Below are 15,603 nucleotides of genomic sequence, written 5' to 3' on the forward strand. Positions count from 1 at the left end.
GGAACAGTGATAATCTTGGATGAAGACTGCTTAGCACGTATGAAGCACTTAGCAGACGGGGACATTGGTACGTGTAGACCAGTTTGGTGGAATCATTCGCTTGTCAGTCTGTGATCATCCATTGCTTCTTATGTGTAGCATTTAAGAAGTTGCAGTCCTGTGACGACTAGGCCTGTTAGTGGCTATGAGTTGGTGAGTCTGCGCAGTACCAGGCATCGTTGATCATGGCTGAGCTTCCGGTAGTCCCTGGGAAGGGCAGGACACATGGAAGCAGATGGGTCTCCTTCCCCCACCCAGTGGGAGCACAGTCAGGACCCTGGATGTGTGCCCCAGTCTGGAGGAAGCCATGTGCCAGGAGCTCTTAGAGAAGCAGCAACTACCTGCCTCCAGCTTTGACACCGCCCAGGAGAACTGACGAGGCTTGCTCTTGTTCCAAGACAGGAAGGGTGGCTGGAAGGCTTCACAGTCATGCGGTCTTGGGATAAGACAGAAAGAGCGCTTGGGAAACACCCACCGGGGTAAATTCTGCACAGGAAGTGAGGAAGGGTCTGAACACCCAGGAGGCTGTGATATGGACTCTGGCCAGCACCCCTTCCGCTGAGAAAGGAGGGGAAATCCACCAATATGTTCACTAAATCAATGACCCATCATCTTTGCCTTCTGAGGCTGAAGTCCGATTGGAGAGACACTGGCCAGAAAAATGCTATTTGCCTAAACACAGTCATACAACTCGTTACAGACTGATGAATCGAGGGTCCTCACAAGGGCTTCCTGGTGCCTAATGGTTTAAGAAAAAAAAAATCCCAACAGCTGAGCCCTCGAGTCCGGGATACCGTGCAGATCTGTGAGTGAGCCAAGGCTTCTCCAGCCCCGCAGGGCACCAAGACGTTCTTTAGGAAGCTATGACTCAACAGCCCATTATGAATTGCATGACTGACCGGAGATAGCATCAGGCCCAGATAAGGGGACTTTTCCACATAAGGTTACATTCCAGATAGGAGACACCCACAAAGACAGGGGCACTGATGCAGCCGGGTGTGCAGTGTGTACAAACTCCAGGTCAACAAGGATACACGGTGCTGAAGCCCAGCCCTCGGCCCCATTCCCCAGATCGTGACTGGTGCAGGGCTGTGCCTTTTTCTAATTCACACAAAGGCTCTGCAGAGGCTGGTAACTAAGCCTGGTTAAGGGCATGCGGGTGGCGGCAGCCAACCCTCCCTCTGCAAAAATCAGCCACAGGGTCCCTCAGTCAGTGGGGCCAGGCTGAAGCCTTGGGGATGGAGACACTCATCCATGAGCACCCCACCCAGGAAAAGCAGCCAGCCGAAGGGGGCGCAGACGGTGGGGACCGAAGGGAGCAGCTTACTCAAGTTCTGAGCGGGTACCAAGTGTGCATCTTCTTCTGAGAAAGGGGGCTCTCCCAGCTCCGTGTCATTGCCTTTTCTTCCCCAGCTGTAAAATGATCAGGATATCCATGACTGGCTTCTTATCACCAACACACTGATTCCCGGGCAGGTGTTCCAAGACCGTTGATGATTTAATCTTCTGTCTTCTGTCATTCTCAGAGCCTTCGGATGACCAGCTTATGTGCAGCGAGAGAGGTTGGCAGCTCCGGAGCATGAGAGAGACCACCAAATGTGTCCCCGACACGGCTCCCAGGGAAGCAGGCCACGAGCCAGCAGCCTCCTCGCCTGTCCACATTATCGACTATCTTATGAAGTGGCGAGGGGGAAAGTGGGAAAAAAAAAAAAAAAAAGCAAGGCTGTGGATGGGACTCCGGGCACCACTGCTGCTCTGGTGGGCTTCGGCAGGGGGACAGTGGCGCTGTGTGGAAGACAAGGATCAGTGTTTGTCGGTTCTGTTGGTGGGAGGTGGGAGTCACTCCGCCACACTGCAGGGATTCATTTGGGTTCTCCAGCTTCCTCCTGCCCTCTCGCTCAGGACTATTCCTGGGCCTAACGTATCACACGGAAGACCCACGGAGAATATCAGCCTGTGAGTATGCCTCCTCTCGGGAGTGCATCTCCTCAACATTGTTTCCACTGAGCTCACAAAGGACACGCTACTTTCCACCGGCAAACATGTGGTTGAGCTCCAGCCCTGGGGGAGGGACTCCAGTTCTCATGCGCTCTTTGGGATCTCCAGAAGGGCCCACAAACACCGCCAAGTATCAGCAAGGATGATGCGGGCTGACACTCTGGGGGTGGAAAACGGGAGAAACAACATTTTGCCCTGAGACTAGCCTATGAGGGATCTTCAAAAAGCTCGTGAAAAAAAACTATCTGTGGATAGCAAACATCTTGTGCATCAAAATAAACTAAGCTTTTAAATCTATTTTCCATGAGTTTTTTGCGGTACCCTCGTATGAGAATGGAGGCAGGCAAACAGAATGGCCTAATCTCTCAGAGAACTACCTATAGCTTCCAGGAGTAGGGAAGTCCGTTGCAAAACTTAACCACTAAGCTCCCCATCTGCTCTGTTACCAGCTTGGTATCAGAGACAACGAAAGAGAGATGGAGAGGGGGCTGCATACCAGCTAGGAAAAAAACGAAGACCACTTCATTCCTACTGGTAAACCTGTTTGCTGGCAAATGATATACATACAATGGAAAAAGATCCCCTGAACTAGAGGGGCTAGCAGATGGAGTTCTGAAATTAAGTCTGGGTGATAATCAGACTGGCGGATTTGCTTCCAAGCCACCTGAACTTTATTTATGTATTTGTTTGTTTGTTTTGAGATTTAGGTCGCTTAGATGAGGGTATAGTGGATTGGAGAGATTTTTGTCCTGTTCCTAAGAAATTTCAACAAAGACCAACTTTGTTTTATTGTAGTATCAGTCAATAATGCAAGATACTTGGCCTTGAACCCAAAACCTGGTGAAAAAAACAGCTTGATTAGTTAGCAGGTTCCTTCCTCATCCAAGATGTTTATTTGCCTGGGAAAATCGGAGACAGGAGGCTGCCCCTGGGCTGCGTAAAGGAAGGGCGCTCAGCTTGATAAAACGTTGACTCCAAGCAGCTTCCTGAACCCAAAGGGAAAACCCAAGCCGGTTGGCATTCAGTATCAGGTGGCTGCTTTAGTGCCTGAGTGGACACTCCAAAGGCTTCCAGCCCTCTACCCAGCGTGAGAGCTGGCTCTCGCCTTCTGCGTGGAGCACCTTTCTCTGACATTCGCACGCCAACACAGAAGGCATACACACGAGACACACAGACACCGCTAAGAGGTTCTACTCGCTCTTTCCCCAACCATACCAGCACCGGAGGGGACCGCTGGGCTCACGTTCACCCAAGCTGCTGCGAATGGTGTGGAACCACTGGGAGAAAAGAAACAAGACACTTCAAAGCGCTGTGCTCCAACATGGCCACAGGTAACCAGAAAGTCCCTAATGGGGAAATGCATACCTAAAATGGGGCTGCAAGAAGGGCTGGTTCAAGCAACTCAGTCCCACCGGCTCAGGGAAGGAGCTCCTGGCTCCTCCACGTTGCAAATGTCCAGAGCAGCCACGGTGGGCTAGGCCCTGCCCCACTTACAACACAGAGAACAGACAGAAACCGTCCAGCCTCATAGGGTAGCCAAAGCTAGTGTTCTATACAGCTCAGGTGTGAACGCATAGGGAAGCCTGAGAGACGCCCGCTGGGCCGTCTGTCAGACTGCTGTGTGTGTGTGTGTTCTGCCTTTCTTTACCACCATATACTTGGAAAGCCACGTTCAGGATCTGCCTTCAGCTCCACAAATCCTTAAACTTATCAGGCCTATCTGTCCAGGATATGAAAGGCAGCAACTTGACATGGAATTCCTACTGTGAATTCCACAACATTCAAGTTTCAGGTGACCAAATCGCTTATCATCCAAACTAGGGCATTAACGTGAAAGGGGATGGAATTCATAACTACGCCTGGAATACCAGGCAGAGTAAAACAAGTCTGATCCCACTAAGTGGCATTCACCAACCAACCACAGCTAAGTGTGATTGGGGAGGCGGGGTGATAACCTCAATCGATGCGAAGTAACTACCATCAGGAGACTCCTGGGAGGTTAGCACAAAACCAGAAGCCGAGCCCCAGCTCCTGTGGACTGTGCAGAACAGCTCAGGTCTCTCCCTGGAGGAAGAGACCCCAGGGCGGACAGCTTCCAGCAGAGTTAATGTGACGTCACACGCAAAGTTCCGGCGGGGTTGAGGGTAACCCAGTGGTTTTTAAGTCTGATTTTGAAGGGCTCTTCCCTGCCAACCCAGGCACACAGAGTTGGCCAGCAGCCCCAAACCTAGCCAGTCTCTTGAGCACCGGGTAATCTTCAAAGGGCTTGACCCCTAGGAGACTTGGAAGGTACAGCACGTTCGTGGCTCCCTAGAGAAATAACATCTCTAAGGAGGAGGAAGTCAGCCTCCTGGTGCCTGGAATGACTTCAGGGGGTGTGAGCCCTTCTTCCCCCGTGGGGCCCTTTGCACCCTGTCTCTGTCTACTCCAAACGTCTGTCTCTGTCTACTCCAAACGTTGCAAGCACCATCCTTGCTGGTGGATGACAGTGACGCCTGGCGATCAAAGTGTCAGTTCCTTGCATCATCAACATTTTTGGGAATTGAGACAAAAACCCAAACCCAACTCCAGGCCCAAACCCAACTCCAGGCACAATACCCCGTCCATTTGAACATTGGTTTGGAAGCGCGAAGCCGGCCAGCTGACGGCACACACACCACGCACCACCCTGACGGCCGCTCTCAGAGAAGTGAAAGAGGAAAGGAGGAAAAACTTACACTACTATCATCCATTCTCTCGCGCCTTTTAGATTTGTGGGTCTCATAGTCTTCCATGAGGGTCTGCATCAGATTCTTGGGCCGCTGGCTTCCGGCAGCCTCTTCGGGGGCTAGGTCAGGCTGCAGGCTGGGGCCTTCGGCTGTGGGGGATGGAGGAGGTCTGACTTTCTCTATTTTCCCTGAAACAACACGAAGAGAACACCCTTTCTAAGCTCGTCTGCTCGTGACTGCTTTCTAGAAAAGAAAGTGGCAAAAACGACAAAGCACCCTCTGATATAGACAGTGGTACCTGAGTGAGGATTGCGTGAAAGTTGTTTTATTACAGAGAGCAATGCACTCAGAGATAACACACAAACCAAAGACCTCAACGACACCGGGTCTAAAACATCAGCTGGGATCAAACTGGCCTGCTGGGCACTTGGCAAACATGTCAGACAGACAGACAGACAGACAGACATGGGCTCCAGCTGATGTTCCATCAAGGAGCACAGACTTAGGCTATCAGAGGTGGCAGTGCCTGGAGCCTTGGAGATTCGGTCTGTGAAGGGAAGGCTGTGTGAGGTCCACAGGAGCTGGTGATGGTTCCCAGGCCTCCAGGTTTCTTCCCAGGGTTCTAGCCTCTACGTCAGAGGAGACCAACAAGAGTCTGATGGCCTTCCCAGGCATAACAGGTGCACAGTACAGCATCACTCAACTGTTGAATGAGAACGAGGTCTGTCTTTCCCAGGTCTCCCCAGTCTTACACTGGCCAGCTTCACTCGTTTTCCTTACCTGCTGGGGTCCCGAAAGCCTTTGGGGTAGAGACCTGCCCTCTCCCCTCCTCTCACCCCATCTTATGGAGGGAATGCAACAAAGCAGTAGAGAAGGTGCACCCCAGACCTGGGGCGTCTTCACCACCCTCCAGCAACCCCCAGGAAAAGGTAGTGTGGGCCCCAGGCCTTTCACTAAGACCATCCACATCCCTCCCCGACAAGCCTGGGGAATCTCTTTCCTGCCAAGGGCCATTTACAGATTTACAGCATCACTCGCAGGTCAGACACAACTGCCAATGTAAACATCAGCCTGCTGTAGACTTACGAAAGCTCAAGTGCCACTTGTGCTTGCATTGGCAGGGCCAGACCAGATGACTCCCTGGGCTCTGTCTCCCAGCTCATCAAGGGACAGGTTTTACTGCCACAGAGCCCCAAGCACACCTCTGAGAAAGTGCAGCAGGCATGACAGGGACCATGACAGAGCACCTGCCCTATAAGGCCTCATTTAAGAACCACGCTAATATTCAGAACGGACAGCACTCAGTGAAACCTAGCTACTGTTTCACTGGAATACCCAAAGAGGAATGACTACTGGGTGAGGACGAACAAGTTCCTGGTGTTCGGCATCGACTTTTTACAACTCTTGTAGGACCAGAAATGGGCACCCCATGGCCAGGCCGAGGCATCACTCTCCAGTTCACTTCCTGTGTGTCCTTGTCACCACCATCAGCCACCCCTCCAGCTCTGAGCTTCTAGGAAGCACAGTGTGTCCTCTCTTTTCCCACACACCTCAGAAGGGCCCTCCACCCTTTGGTCACACTCTGTGAAAGCCATTGTCACATACCAACCTGGCTCACATCTGCTTATTGGAGCTTCTGTAGTGTCCACTCGGCTAGGAAGTCACCTGAGGACAGGGACTGGTTCGGTCACTGGGCATCGCCTTAATCCACTCGAATGAACCCCAATAGAGCAGGGCCCTGTCTGCTCCGGTCACTGTTGCATTCCTGCCCTGAGTGACTGTGGAATACAGCACAAGGCGGGAGTCCGTGGTTGTTGAGCAAACCAGCAGTGAGTGCTTGTGGGTGGGCCAGAATGCCCCATGGAGAATCTAAGGAAAGAGTTTTAACGCCTTCACCCAAAGCCCATGAAATAAAACCTTCTAAGTACACAGAATCGCAGACTCAATGGCTTCATAGCAATGTTTATATGGACATTCTTCTATGAGCTACATGTTGCTCTGCCTTATGGCAACCTTGTGATGTAATTAGGCTGATGTCCTGGAAATGGCTTGGACGGTGGAATTAGCTCAGATGCTAACTCCAGCCCAGGACATGGCTGCTCTGGAACCTTCTGTGGGTATATCGTGGGACAGGATGCATGCTGAGAGACAGAACCAGGCTGAAGGGTTAACTGTAGAGAGTGGTCAACCATCAAGCATGAAAGGCACGTCTGGCTTATTTCCTTTTATTCTCACAAACCCAAACTCATTCTTAGAGCCAGTTTTACTGGTCACTGTCACTAGAGGGCACAAAAGCAACAGGAAACACGAGCTGGCTGAGCAGCCCTGGAGCGGCGGCTTCCAGAGAGAAGGCGGCTCTGGCTCATCAGTGCCTTGTCAGAGACTAGGGAGGGGCTGTCACAGGTCTACAGAGAAGGGAGCCGCTGGTGTCTCACTCTTAGACTTCCCGCCAGTGTCTTCTGGTTAGTGTCAAGGGAAGCCAGCGCGGCCAGGGCTCTAATCCCAGCCGTGCTCTTCCAAGTATGGTTCACACCATGCACTAGAACCGTGTGCCACCTTAGGGAAGCAACCAGAGAGGCAGTAGTGATCCCTGGGCAAGCAGGTTTAGGAGGCACTTTTATTTTTATTCTTTATTCCCCTCCCCCCAGCCTAAGCAGAAACGAAAATATAAAACCAGAAAAAAATGTTTTCAATTTTCCCATATTGAGAAAAGTAGGTAAGGCCGATTGCTTTGACCTGCACAGACTAGACAGCTCCCCAGGGAGCTGCCGAGGCCACACCTCCTTAGGGTCTCCAAAAGGAAACTGCTTGTCTTTGCAACAGGGGTTCTCACAGGACCTGACAAGGGAGCAGGGAGGGCAGCCGGATTCAGTACAGATTAGCTAGCTGTCGTCTCCCAGCGAGAGTGGAAGAGAAAACCGGGGAACGTGGATTGGTGTTTCCTGTTTACTTAACGTCAGATTGTTCAAGCACCTTTCTGGTCCAGAGAAGAGAGCCAGGCCTTGGCTGCTCTTCCGGAGTCTGCAAGCAGGGCGGGTTCCCCTTGGGCATCGGTGGCAGCCACACTGGCAGGGGACGGAGGGCAGAATCCGCAGCTCCTCCCACCCAAGGGAACCCCGGCGTGGGCCTTGCGCGTACTCAGAACACAGCTGCTGTCACCCTGAACAGCACAAACCCCACCTCCTGGAGATCAGCTCCTAACGTCTAAAGAGCCAAGGAGGCGCACTCCAAACGTTTAGAAGATTGCTTTGGTTGAACCTGATGACTGGGAGATGACTCCACCCTTTGTTCCCGCGTGTCTCAAACGAAAAGAAAAGCCCTCACCCACGCTCATTTAAAAACCCAACTGAGCCGAACAAAAACACCCACCGGGTGACATGCCTTGGCCCAGGCTTCCTCAATGACCTCTTTCTTCACACAGCACTGGGCTGGCGTTGCAAGCCTCTCAAAGGTCTCCCAAGTGCCCAGGAATGAGCTCAGACTTGTGGCTCCAATTTCCTGTGCTCTCCTTAAAAGGGAACATCCTGCTCAGGCCCAGAGCGCATGGGCTTGTGTGGGTCCAGCTGTGACCCACAGCGCGAGCGCTGGGCCTTGTTCTTTCATGTCCTCCTTTGAAGGCCCCAGGAGTGGGAGAATGTGATGATATGAACCTCCAGATCCTGAGCCTGGGCCTGGCGACCTACGTCCGAGAAACCGTCAAATACTGTTGCTTCGAGGCTAGGTCTGGGTGATGGATGAGTTGCTGATATTGGGCCTGTCCCTACACCCACAACTGGAAGGATGAAAAGTCTAGAAGGAAAGAGCTCTGCTTCTCCAGGGAAACATGGTTCCAAACAATAGCACCAGGGGCTGGCGCTGTGGCACAGTGGGCTAAGCCTCTCCTGTGGCCCCAGCACCCCGTATGGGCTCCAGTTTGTGTCCCAGCTGCTCCATTTCCAATCCAGCTCTCTGCTGATGGCCTGGGAAAGCAGTAGAATTTGGCCCAAGTGCTTGGGCCTCTGCACCCGTATGGGAGACCCAGAAGAAGCCGCTGGCTCCTGGCTTTGGATTGGTACAGCTCCACCTGTTGCAGTCATTTGGGGAGTGAACCAGCAGATGGAAGACCTTTCTGTCTCTCCCTCTGTCTGTCTGTAACTCTGCCTCTTAAGTATATAAATATATTTTTAAAAAAAACATCAAGGGAGAAAATCATGATGATAACAATTCTACCACCAAGAAGTTTTTGTTAAACACATTTCCCTACCAACATGGTTGGCCTGGCTGGGTGAAGGGGGAGGGGGAAAGAAGGGAGAGGAAATGTTTTCATGGTAACACTTATAATTTTATTTTTACTCACTACACTTAATGATGAACTATGCCACTCTTTGGTTTTAAAATCATAGCTAGGGGCCAGCGCCGTGGCGCACTAGGTTACTCCTCCACCTGCGGCACCGGCATCCCATGTGGGCACCGGGTTCTAGTCCCAGCTGCTCCTCTTCCAGTCCAGCTCTCTGCTGTGGCCCGGGAGGGCAGTGGAGGATGGCCTAAGTGCTTGGGCCCTGCACCCTCATGGGAGACCAGGAGGAAGCATCTGGCTCCTGGCTTTGGATCCGCACAGCTCCAGCCATAGCGGCCATTTGGAGGGTGAGCCAACGGAAGGAAGACCTTTCTTTCTGTCTCTCTCTCTCACTATCTAGCTCTATCTGTCAAATAAATAAATAAATAAATAAATAAATAAATAAAATCACAGCTAAATACTGAGCACTCATTCCTAAATCAGACTTTCTGGGAGAAATTTTAATTCTAAGGAAGTAACCTGGAAACATTCCCAAGTCGGAACGGAAAGCAATTTTACCATGTGTGACCTGTTACTCATTTCAGGCTCACAGCCACTGCAAAAGAGCAACTTGGAGGCTTTTCTGTGAAGGTTCTCCAGACCTTTTCTTATAACCTAATGCTGACAGCAACAACACTAACTTACTGGGAGTCTTTCACAGGCCAGGCAGCGCGTTGCCTTGTCTGTGACGCAGGCGCGACGTTCTTCCCCGTTTTGGACACTACGTTATCCACGAAGAAACGCGAGTTTATAGAGGGGAAGTAAGCTGCTTACAGGCTTGCGACTGACACGCAAGTTTACTTTCAAAGTCACGAGAAATAAAAATGTCATGAGGTGAACTATAGATGTATTCTCTGGTGTTCTAGCAGCTCTGTCCGGCACACTCTCCCATGTCCCTACCTGACCTCGAGTCTCCCACCCCCCCGAGTGGAAGCAGTTGTTGCTTATCCACAGAAATCAAACCGATCTGAGATGCCAAGTCTGCCGACCGGTAACCGTGGCTGATAGGAGGCACAGTCATATCCTGTCCTGAACTCCAGCAGCACAGAAGACATCCTGCTCCCAGCCTGGCCCTGGCTGGCTCCCACTTCTTACCACAGAACGTGCAAGGGTTAGACCCTTTGATCTGCACCCTCTGTCAGCTGCAGATCACGCGTCTTTCTTGGTACGTGGCTGAGTGTGGTTCCTTAGGGGGTGTTGCCCTAACTCGGCCTTGTAGGCGCAGGGCAACATGCAAGGACCCGGTAAGGCACGAGCACCACTAGGAGCCAACCTGGATGCCCTGGGTCTATTAGAAGGAGCGGCAGAGCCTGCATACAGCAGGAACTGGTGAGGAACCTTCTCCTATTCCCAAGTCCGACTGCACAAAAGCCATGACCTTAGGCTTGCCAGAACAGAAAGCCTAGAAGTCTATATTTTCCAAGGAATGAGGTGGGTGGCAGTTGCCCTTCTCAAACGTTTAAGGGTTATATCCAAAAGAACTCTGAATTCTGTAATTTGAGAAGTCTTGATTTCATCATTTGCCTTCGCCCCCACGTCAAACCTAAGACTTTTCTTACTAAGTCCTGTTCAGATAGTGTGTGTGTGTGTGTGTGTTTTCCAAATGAACAAATTTTCTGGCTTCAGATACATAAAATACAGGGACGTTCTGGTCTAAGGAACAAAGCTAGATCTTAAAGAGGAAAGGGGAACAGCAGAAAGCAGGCACGGTGCTCAGAGATACAGTAAATGAGTTTGACCTACACGTTCACGTTCACGTTCGGTTCATGATGTAAACACTGAGCCATGGTCACCCTCATGAGGCAACTGATTCCGTGTGCTGAGAACCCAGTTCTCCCAGAGATCTCAGGCAATGAGCCTGCTGCTGGAGTGGGTGGCTGAGTTTCCTTTGGGAAAATGGACTTGCAGGAAGGACGCACTGAATAGCCAGGCTGGATGGTTGCCAGGGACTATGACAGTTCCTCTACACCTGCTCAGCTCTTTGGAAGACATCAGCAGTTTTGCCCACCGCACTCCAGGGCACTAGAAGTTCATTCTGAAGGCAGCAAGGCACCACCCTGGGCCACTAGGGCAGTATTGCTTCGTGGCTTCTGAGGGTCAAACTCATACACTAGGCCACCGCAAGCAATGGTTCCTTAGCTACAGTGGCTCCAAAAACAAGGGTCAGGAAGGAACCAAGAAAATGCAGGGGTCAGGTCTGAGACTAGGAGGGGACAGGGGGAGACCGAGCTCAATCATCATGGGTTGGAGAAGGCAGTGTTTCGTGCATCTCATGGAGCAGGAGAGGGTGGGGGAATGGGGTGGATCTGGGAGACAAATGAGCCTAGGTTGTTGTTGTTTTTTTTTTTTTTTTTTTTTTTAATTTATTGACAGAGTTAGACAGTGAGAGAGAAAGAGAGAAAGATCTTCTTTCCATTGGTTCACCCCTCAAATGGCTGCTACGGCCGATCCAAAACCAAGAACCATGTGCTTCTTCCTGGTCTCCCATGTGGGTGCAGGGCCCAAGGACTTGGGCCATCCTCCACTGCCCTCCCGGGCCACAGCAGAGAGCTGGACTAGAAGAGGAACAACCAGGACTAGAAGGCGGAGGATTAACCAAGTGAGCCACGGCGCTGGCCCCATGAGCCTAGGTTTGGATCCAGGTTCTACCACTTTCTGGTTGAATGGCCTTGGGCAACTTGCTTAATCTTTCTGGGCTGCCGTTTATTCCAGAAAGGGAATAATTTGACAGGTCTGTAATCCTTTATGAATAATTCCAGCATCCGAAAAGCTCTGAAAATCAATTTTTTTTCATAACTTATTTGGCAGCAAAACCTGGCATGACTCTTCCCAGGCTTGTCTTAATCCTACAGAATGTTAATGCATTCTTCCAAAGTTGGACAACAGAAATACAGTTAGATGGCAGGGTGAAGCCCCAGAACCCATGTTAAATAATACTTCTTCTAAATAATACCATCTATCAACTTTATGGATTGTCTAAAATCAGAAATAGTCTGAACCCAGAAATATATCAAGGGTTCCGATAACTTGCATTACATCTGAGAGGGCTGTTGGATTACACAAGAAGACAAGAAATGAGTAATCGCAGGTGAAATAACTAGCATTGTCCATACCACTGAGGTCTTAGCAAGTCAGAGCCGCCAGGAATAGACTCGTGTCAGCAGAGAACCGTCAGGAAATACGGCAGTGGACAATCAGCAGCGGTAGGATACTGCACAGGCCAAGCTCCCCACAGCCAGCTGGGCCCCGGCACGCTCCCTTACAGGAAAGGGAGGTGCTGCACGGTGCTGACCGAGAGCCCTCTCCCGCCCAGCCTGCAATGGGATCTTTCCATCAGCTGCTGACATGGGGCCGAGCACCTCAAGTGAAACCCGGCCTCAGCTGACTGCCTCAGCCTGAGACAGCCAAGGCCTCTGCTTCTCACAAAGTATTTTGCTCTGTGTAGGACTTTCTTTGTGATATTTAAAGACGATGAAGGGGTTAAAAAGAAAAGACCCTAATCAAAATCTTTAGAATGCAATGATCATCTCATCCAAGCTAACAACAGAAGTTGACACCCCCACATAAATTCCTTTTTTAAAAAAATATATTTTTTCTTGAGAGGCAGAGAGATGAGAGAGGGGTTCCCATCTGTTGGTTGCAGGTAATGGTATAGGTCTTCCATGAGGGTGGCAGGGACCCAACCGACTTAGATCATCGCTACGGCCCCCTGGTTAGCAGGAGACTGGAATCAAGAGTGGAGCCCAGATTTGAACCCAGGTACTCCAGCATGCAATGTGGGTGTCTTCACTGGCCTCTTAACTGCTATGCCAAATGCTCAGACAGAAATTCCATTTTTATCAGATGCTTAACCAGCACATAGAAGACGTGAATCGACATTCCAAGTTTATGGGGTCCCATATTCATGCCTTCTTTTTTTACCGCTCAAGCCCTACTATTCAGTCTCCTGAGTGAATTCTCTGACTCGGTAGGTCAGTTCAACATCTGGTATGAAAAACAGAAACTATTTCAAAAATCAAAACGACTCATCCCCTGAGTTTCTCTGGCATGTTTAGAACTTGGAAGTGAAACCAGGATATTTAAAAATAGACAGAGGCACTGAAGTGAGAATTGTGCTGCCCTTCCCCCAACATGAAAAGACACTTGAAATGGTCCTAAAATGTTTAAGAAGCCAACCCCCCCCTACACACACACACACTAGCACAAACTTCTCTCCTCAAGGGTATTTTGCAGCCCTTCAAGTCAGGCTGTGCACCTGCCAAGGTGCGACTTTGATTCTCTACTTCTATGTCCCATGAGTAGAAGGCACCCATGTACATGCTTTTGAGGCCACGGCCTCTCGCTGCATGCGCAGGCATTGGTCAAGATGGCGGAATGCCTTCAGAACTATTTGAACAGAGGAAGAAATCAATCCAAGTCCGCACAATGGACTTACTAAAGCAGGAAGACTTCCGGTCCATCAGTCATAGATGGAGGCAGGATGGCCGGGAGAGGTGCGGAGGTAATCACCCCTTGAGAAGCCTTCATTGGCTTCCCACTGCCCACAGGATGAAGTTGGACGTCTACAACCCTTCACGTGATTGATAGAGCTCTTGGCTGCCTGAATCCCAACCAACTTTTGCTTCATTGTAAATCTCTTCCTTTAGCTGCCTGGGAACCTCTCTGGGTGCCCCTCCTTCAGGCAGGCAGGAACAATCTCCCCCACCTCCCTGGCCCAACCTCTGCTCCTTCAGTTCTCAGCCTGGATGGTAGCTTCCCCAGCAAGGAAGACGACCCTCAGCTGCAAAAGAGGGGCTCTCCCTTGCTCTGTGCTCCAGTTATTCTCCGTGTTGCTGTCACGAAACTGCCAAGTTCACATGATGTCGTTTCTCATACTAAACCATGAACTCCCTGACAGCTGGCTCTGTGCACCTTGCTCCCTCTGTATGAACAAACATCACTCAGATTCTATTTAAGAGGAACTTTTCCCTTTAAAAATCAAGAACCAATAAGATACAATTCCCAGATAGTGGGACTTTGAAAATGATTACATCCTTTTCAAAATAGAACCCCTGAGGCTGGTGCTGTGGCACAGTGGGTCAACACCCTGGCCTAAAGCACTGGCATCCCATATGGGTACCAGTTCGAGACCTGGATGCTCCACTTCCAATCCAGCTGTTTGCTGTGGCCTGGGAAAGCAGTAGAAGATGGTCCAAGTCCTTGGGCCCCTGCACCTGTGTGGGAGACCCAGAAGAAGCAAGCTCCTGGCTTTGGATCAGCGCAGCTCCGACCATTGTGGCCAAATGGAGAGTGAACCATTGAATGGGAGACCTCTCTCTCTCCCTCTGCCTCTCTTCTCTCTGTATAACTCTACTTTCAAGTAAATCAGTCTTAAAAAAAATACAGAACCCCTATCACTCTCCCTCTTTTAAAGGCAAAGAAACTCAGAGCAAAACCAAATATCTTGTATGGGGTTTACATCTGATTCACTCTTCAGTGGAAAGAATTAGTAGATATCTCCTTTCTTATCACATCCTGGTTCTCAAGGGATTTTCTTTGCCTGAAGTTTTTAGGATTCCAGCATGTCGACATGATTTCTACCAGAGAAGTAAAAAATTATATTTTTCATCACCTAATCTTAAATCATCAATCTGAGTCACACGGCTGAGTCACTTCTTCTGGCATAAGATGTGAGGCAGTGCAGCAAGAACTTAGCAATATCTTCATTCACAAAACCAAAGTCAGAGCCAGCAGCTCTGACCCTGGCCATGAATCATCCAGTTAGCCTGCTCAGAGTAACGCGTCCACCTGCTCCCTGATCGTGAACTTGGAGGTTAGCTGGTCAACCAGCACTCTAAAGGTTCCCAGGCATAGAGAGGGAAAAAAAGGCAAAATTGCTTTGCATTCAGTTTATTTCAATCTATGTTGTAATTCTGGGAACCCCTAGGGCATTCTTTAAAGGTTCTAGAGGTAAATACAAAGTCATGAGGTGTACTCACGTCATCACTGTGTCTGTTCAACACGAACCATACTGGAACAGAGTGTAGACTTACACGGTTGAATTACAACCTTCCCAAAGGGACAGACATCAATCCCATGGGCAGAGCTTTGGGAGAGGAGACAGGTGCTCACATAGAGGGAAGTTCTGGGGAAATGTCAAAGGCAGACATTAGGACTAAGACTTGTTTCAAGGCAATGTTAGTACTGGCGGGGACATCTGACAGACCAGAGCAGGTGGAGGACCCAGAGAAGAGTATCAAAATGTATTTGTATTAAATAAATGTCCATGTTCTAGAAATAAACTTGGGGACAAAACAATGAGGGATACAAGTAAGAAGGATAGTGGGAAAATATAAACAAAACAAAACTAAACTTCTTCAATGGTCTGAATATTTGTGCCCTCCCAAAATTCCTATGTTGAAGCTTAACCACCAACATTAGGAGGTAGGAGTCTTTGTAGATTGGATGGCGAGGGCAGAGCCTTCCTGAGTAGGATTAGTGCCTTTATAAAAGACCACACGGAAGGGCCAGTGCTGTGGCATAGAGGGTAAAGCCACTGCCTGC

General features: G+C 50.1%; 1 protein-coding gene across 8 annotated transcripts in view; it reads right to left on the minus strand.

Moving 5' to 3' along the window:
- The window catches only part of PALM2AKAP2 (PALM2 and AKAP2 fusion), a 371,129-nt gene that overhangs the window by 9,755 nt on the left and 345,771 nt on the right, over nucleotides 1-15,603 (minus strand). For 7 of the 8 annotated variants that reach the window (XM_062207779.1, XM_062207778.1, XM_062207783.1 and 4 more), the window contains one exon: nucleotides 4,755-4,933. The exons of the other annotated variant lie outside the window; for it this stretch is intronic. In XM_062207779.1, coding sequence (XP_062063763.1) covers nucleotides 4,755-4,933 — 179 coding nt within the window. The remainder of the gene's footprint in view (nucleotides 1-4,754; nucleotides 4,934-15,603) is intronic. 8 annotated transcript variants of the gene reach the window in all.

Source organism: Lepus europaeus, chromosome 12 (assembly GCF_033115175.1).
Source record: "Lepus europaeus isolate LE1 chromosome 12, mLepTim1.pri, whole genome shotgun sequence".
Lineage (NCBI taxonomy): Eukaryota > Metazoa > Chordata > Mammalia > Lagomorpha > Leporidae > Lepus > Lepus europaeus.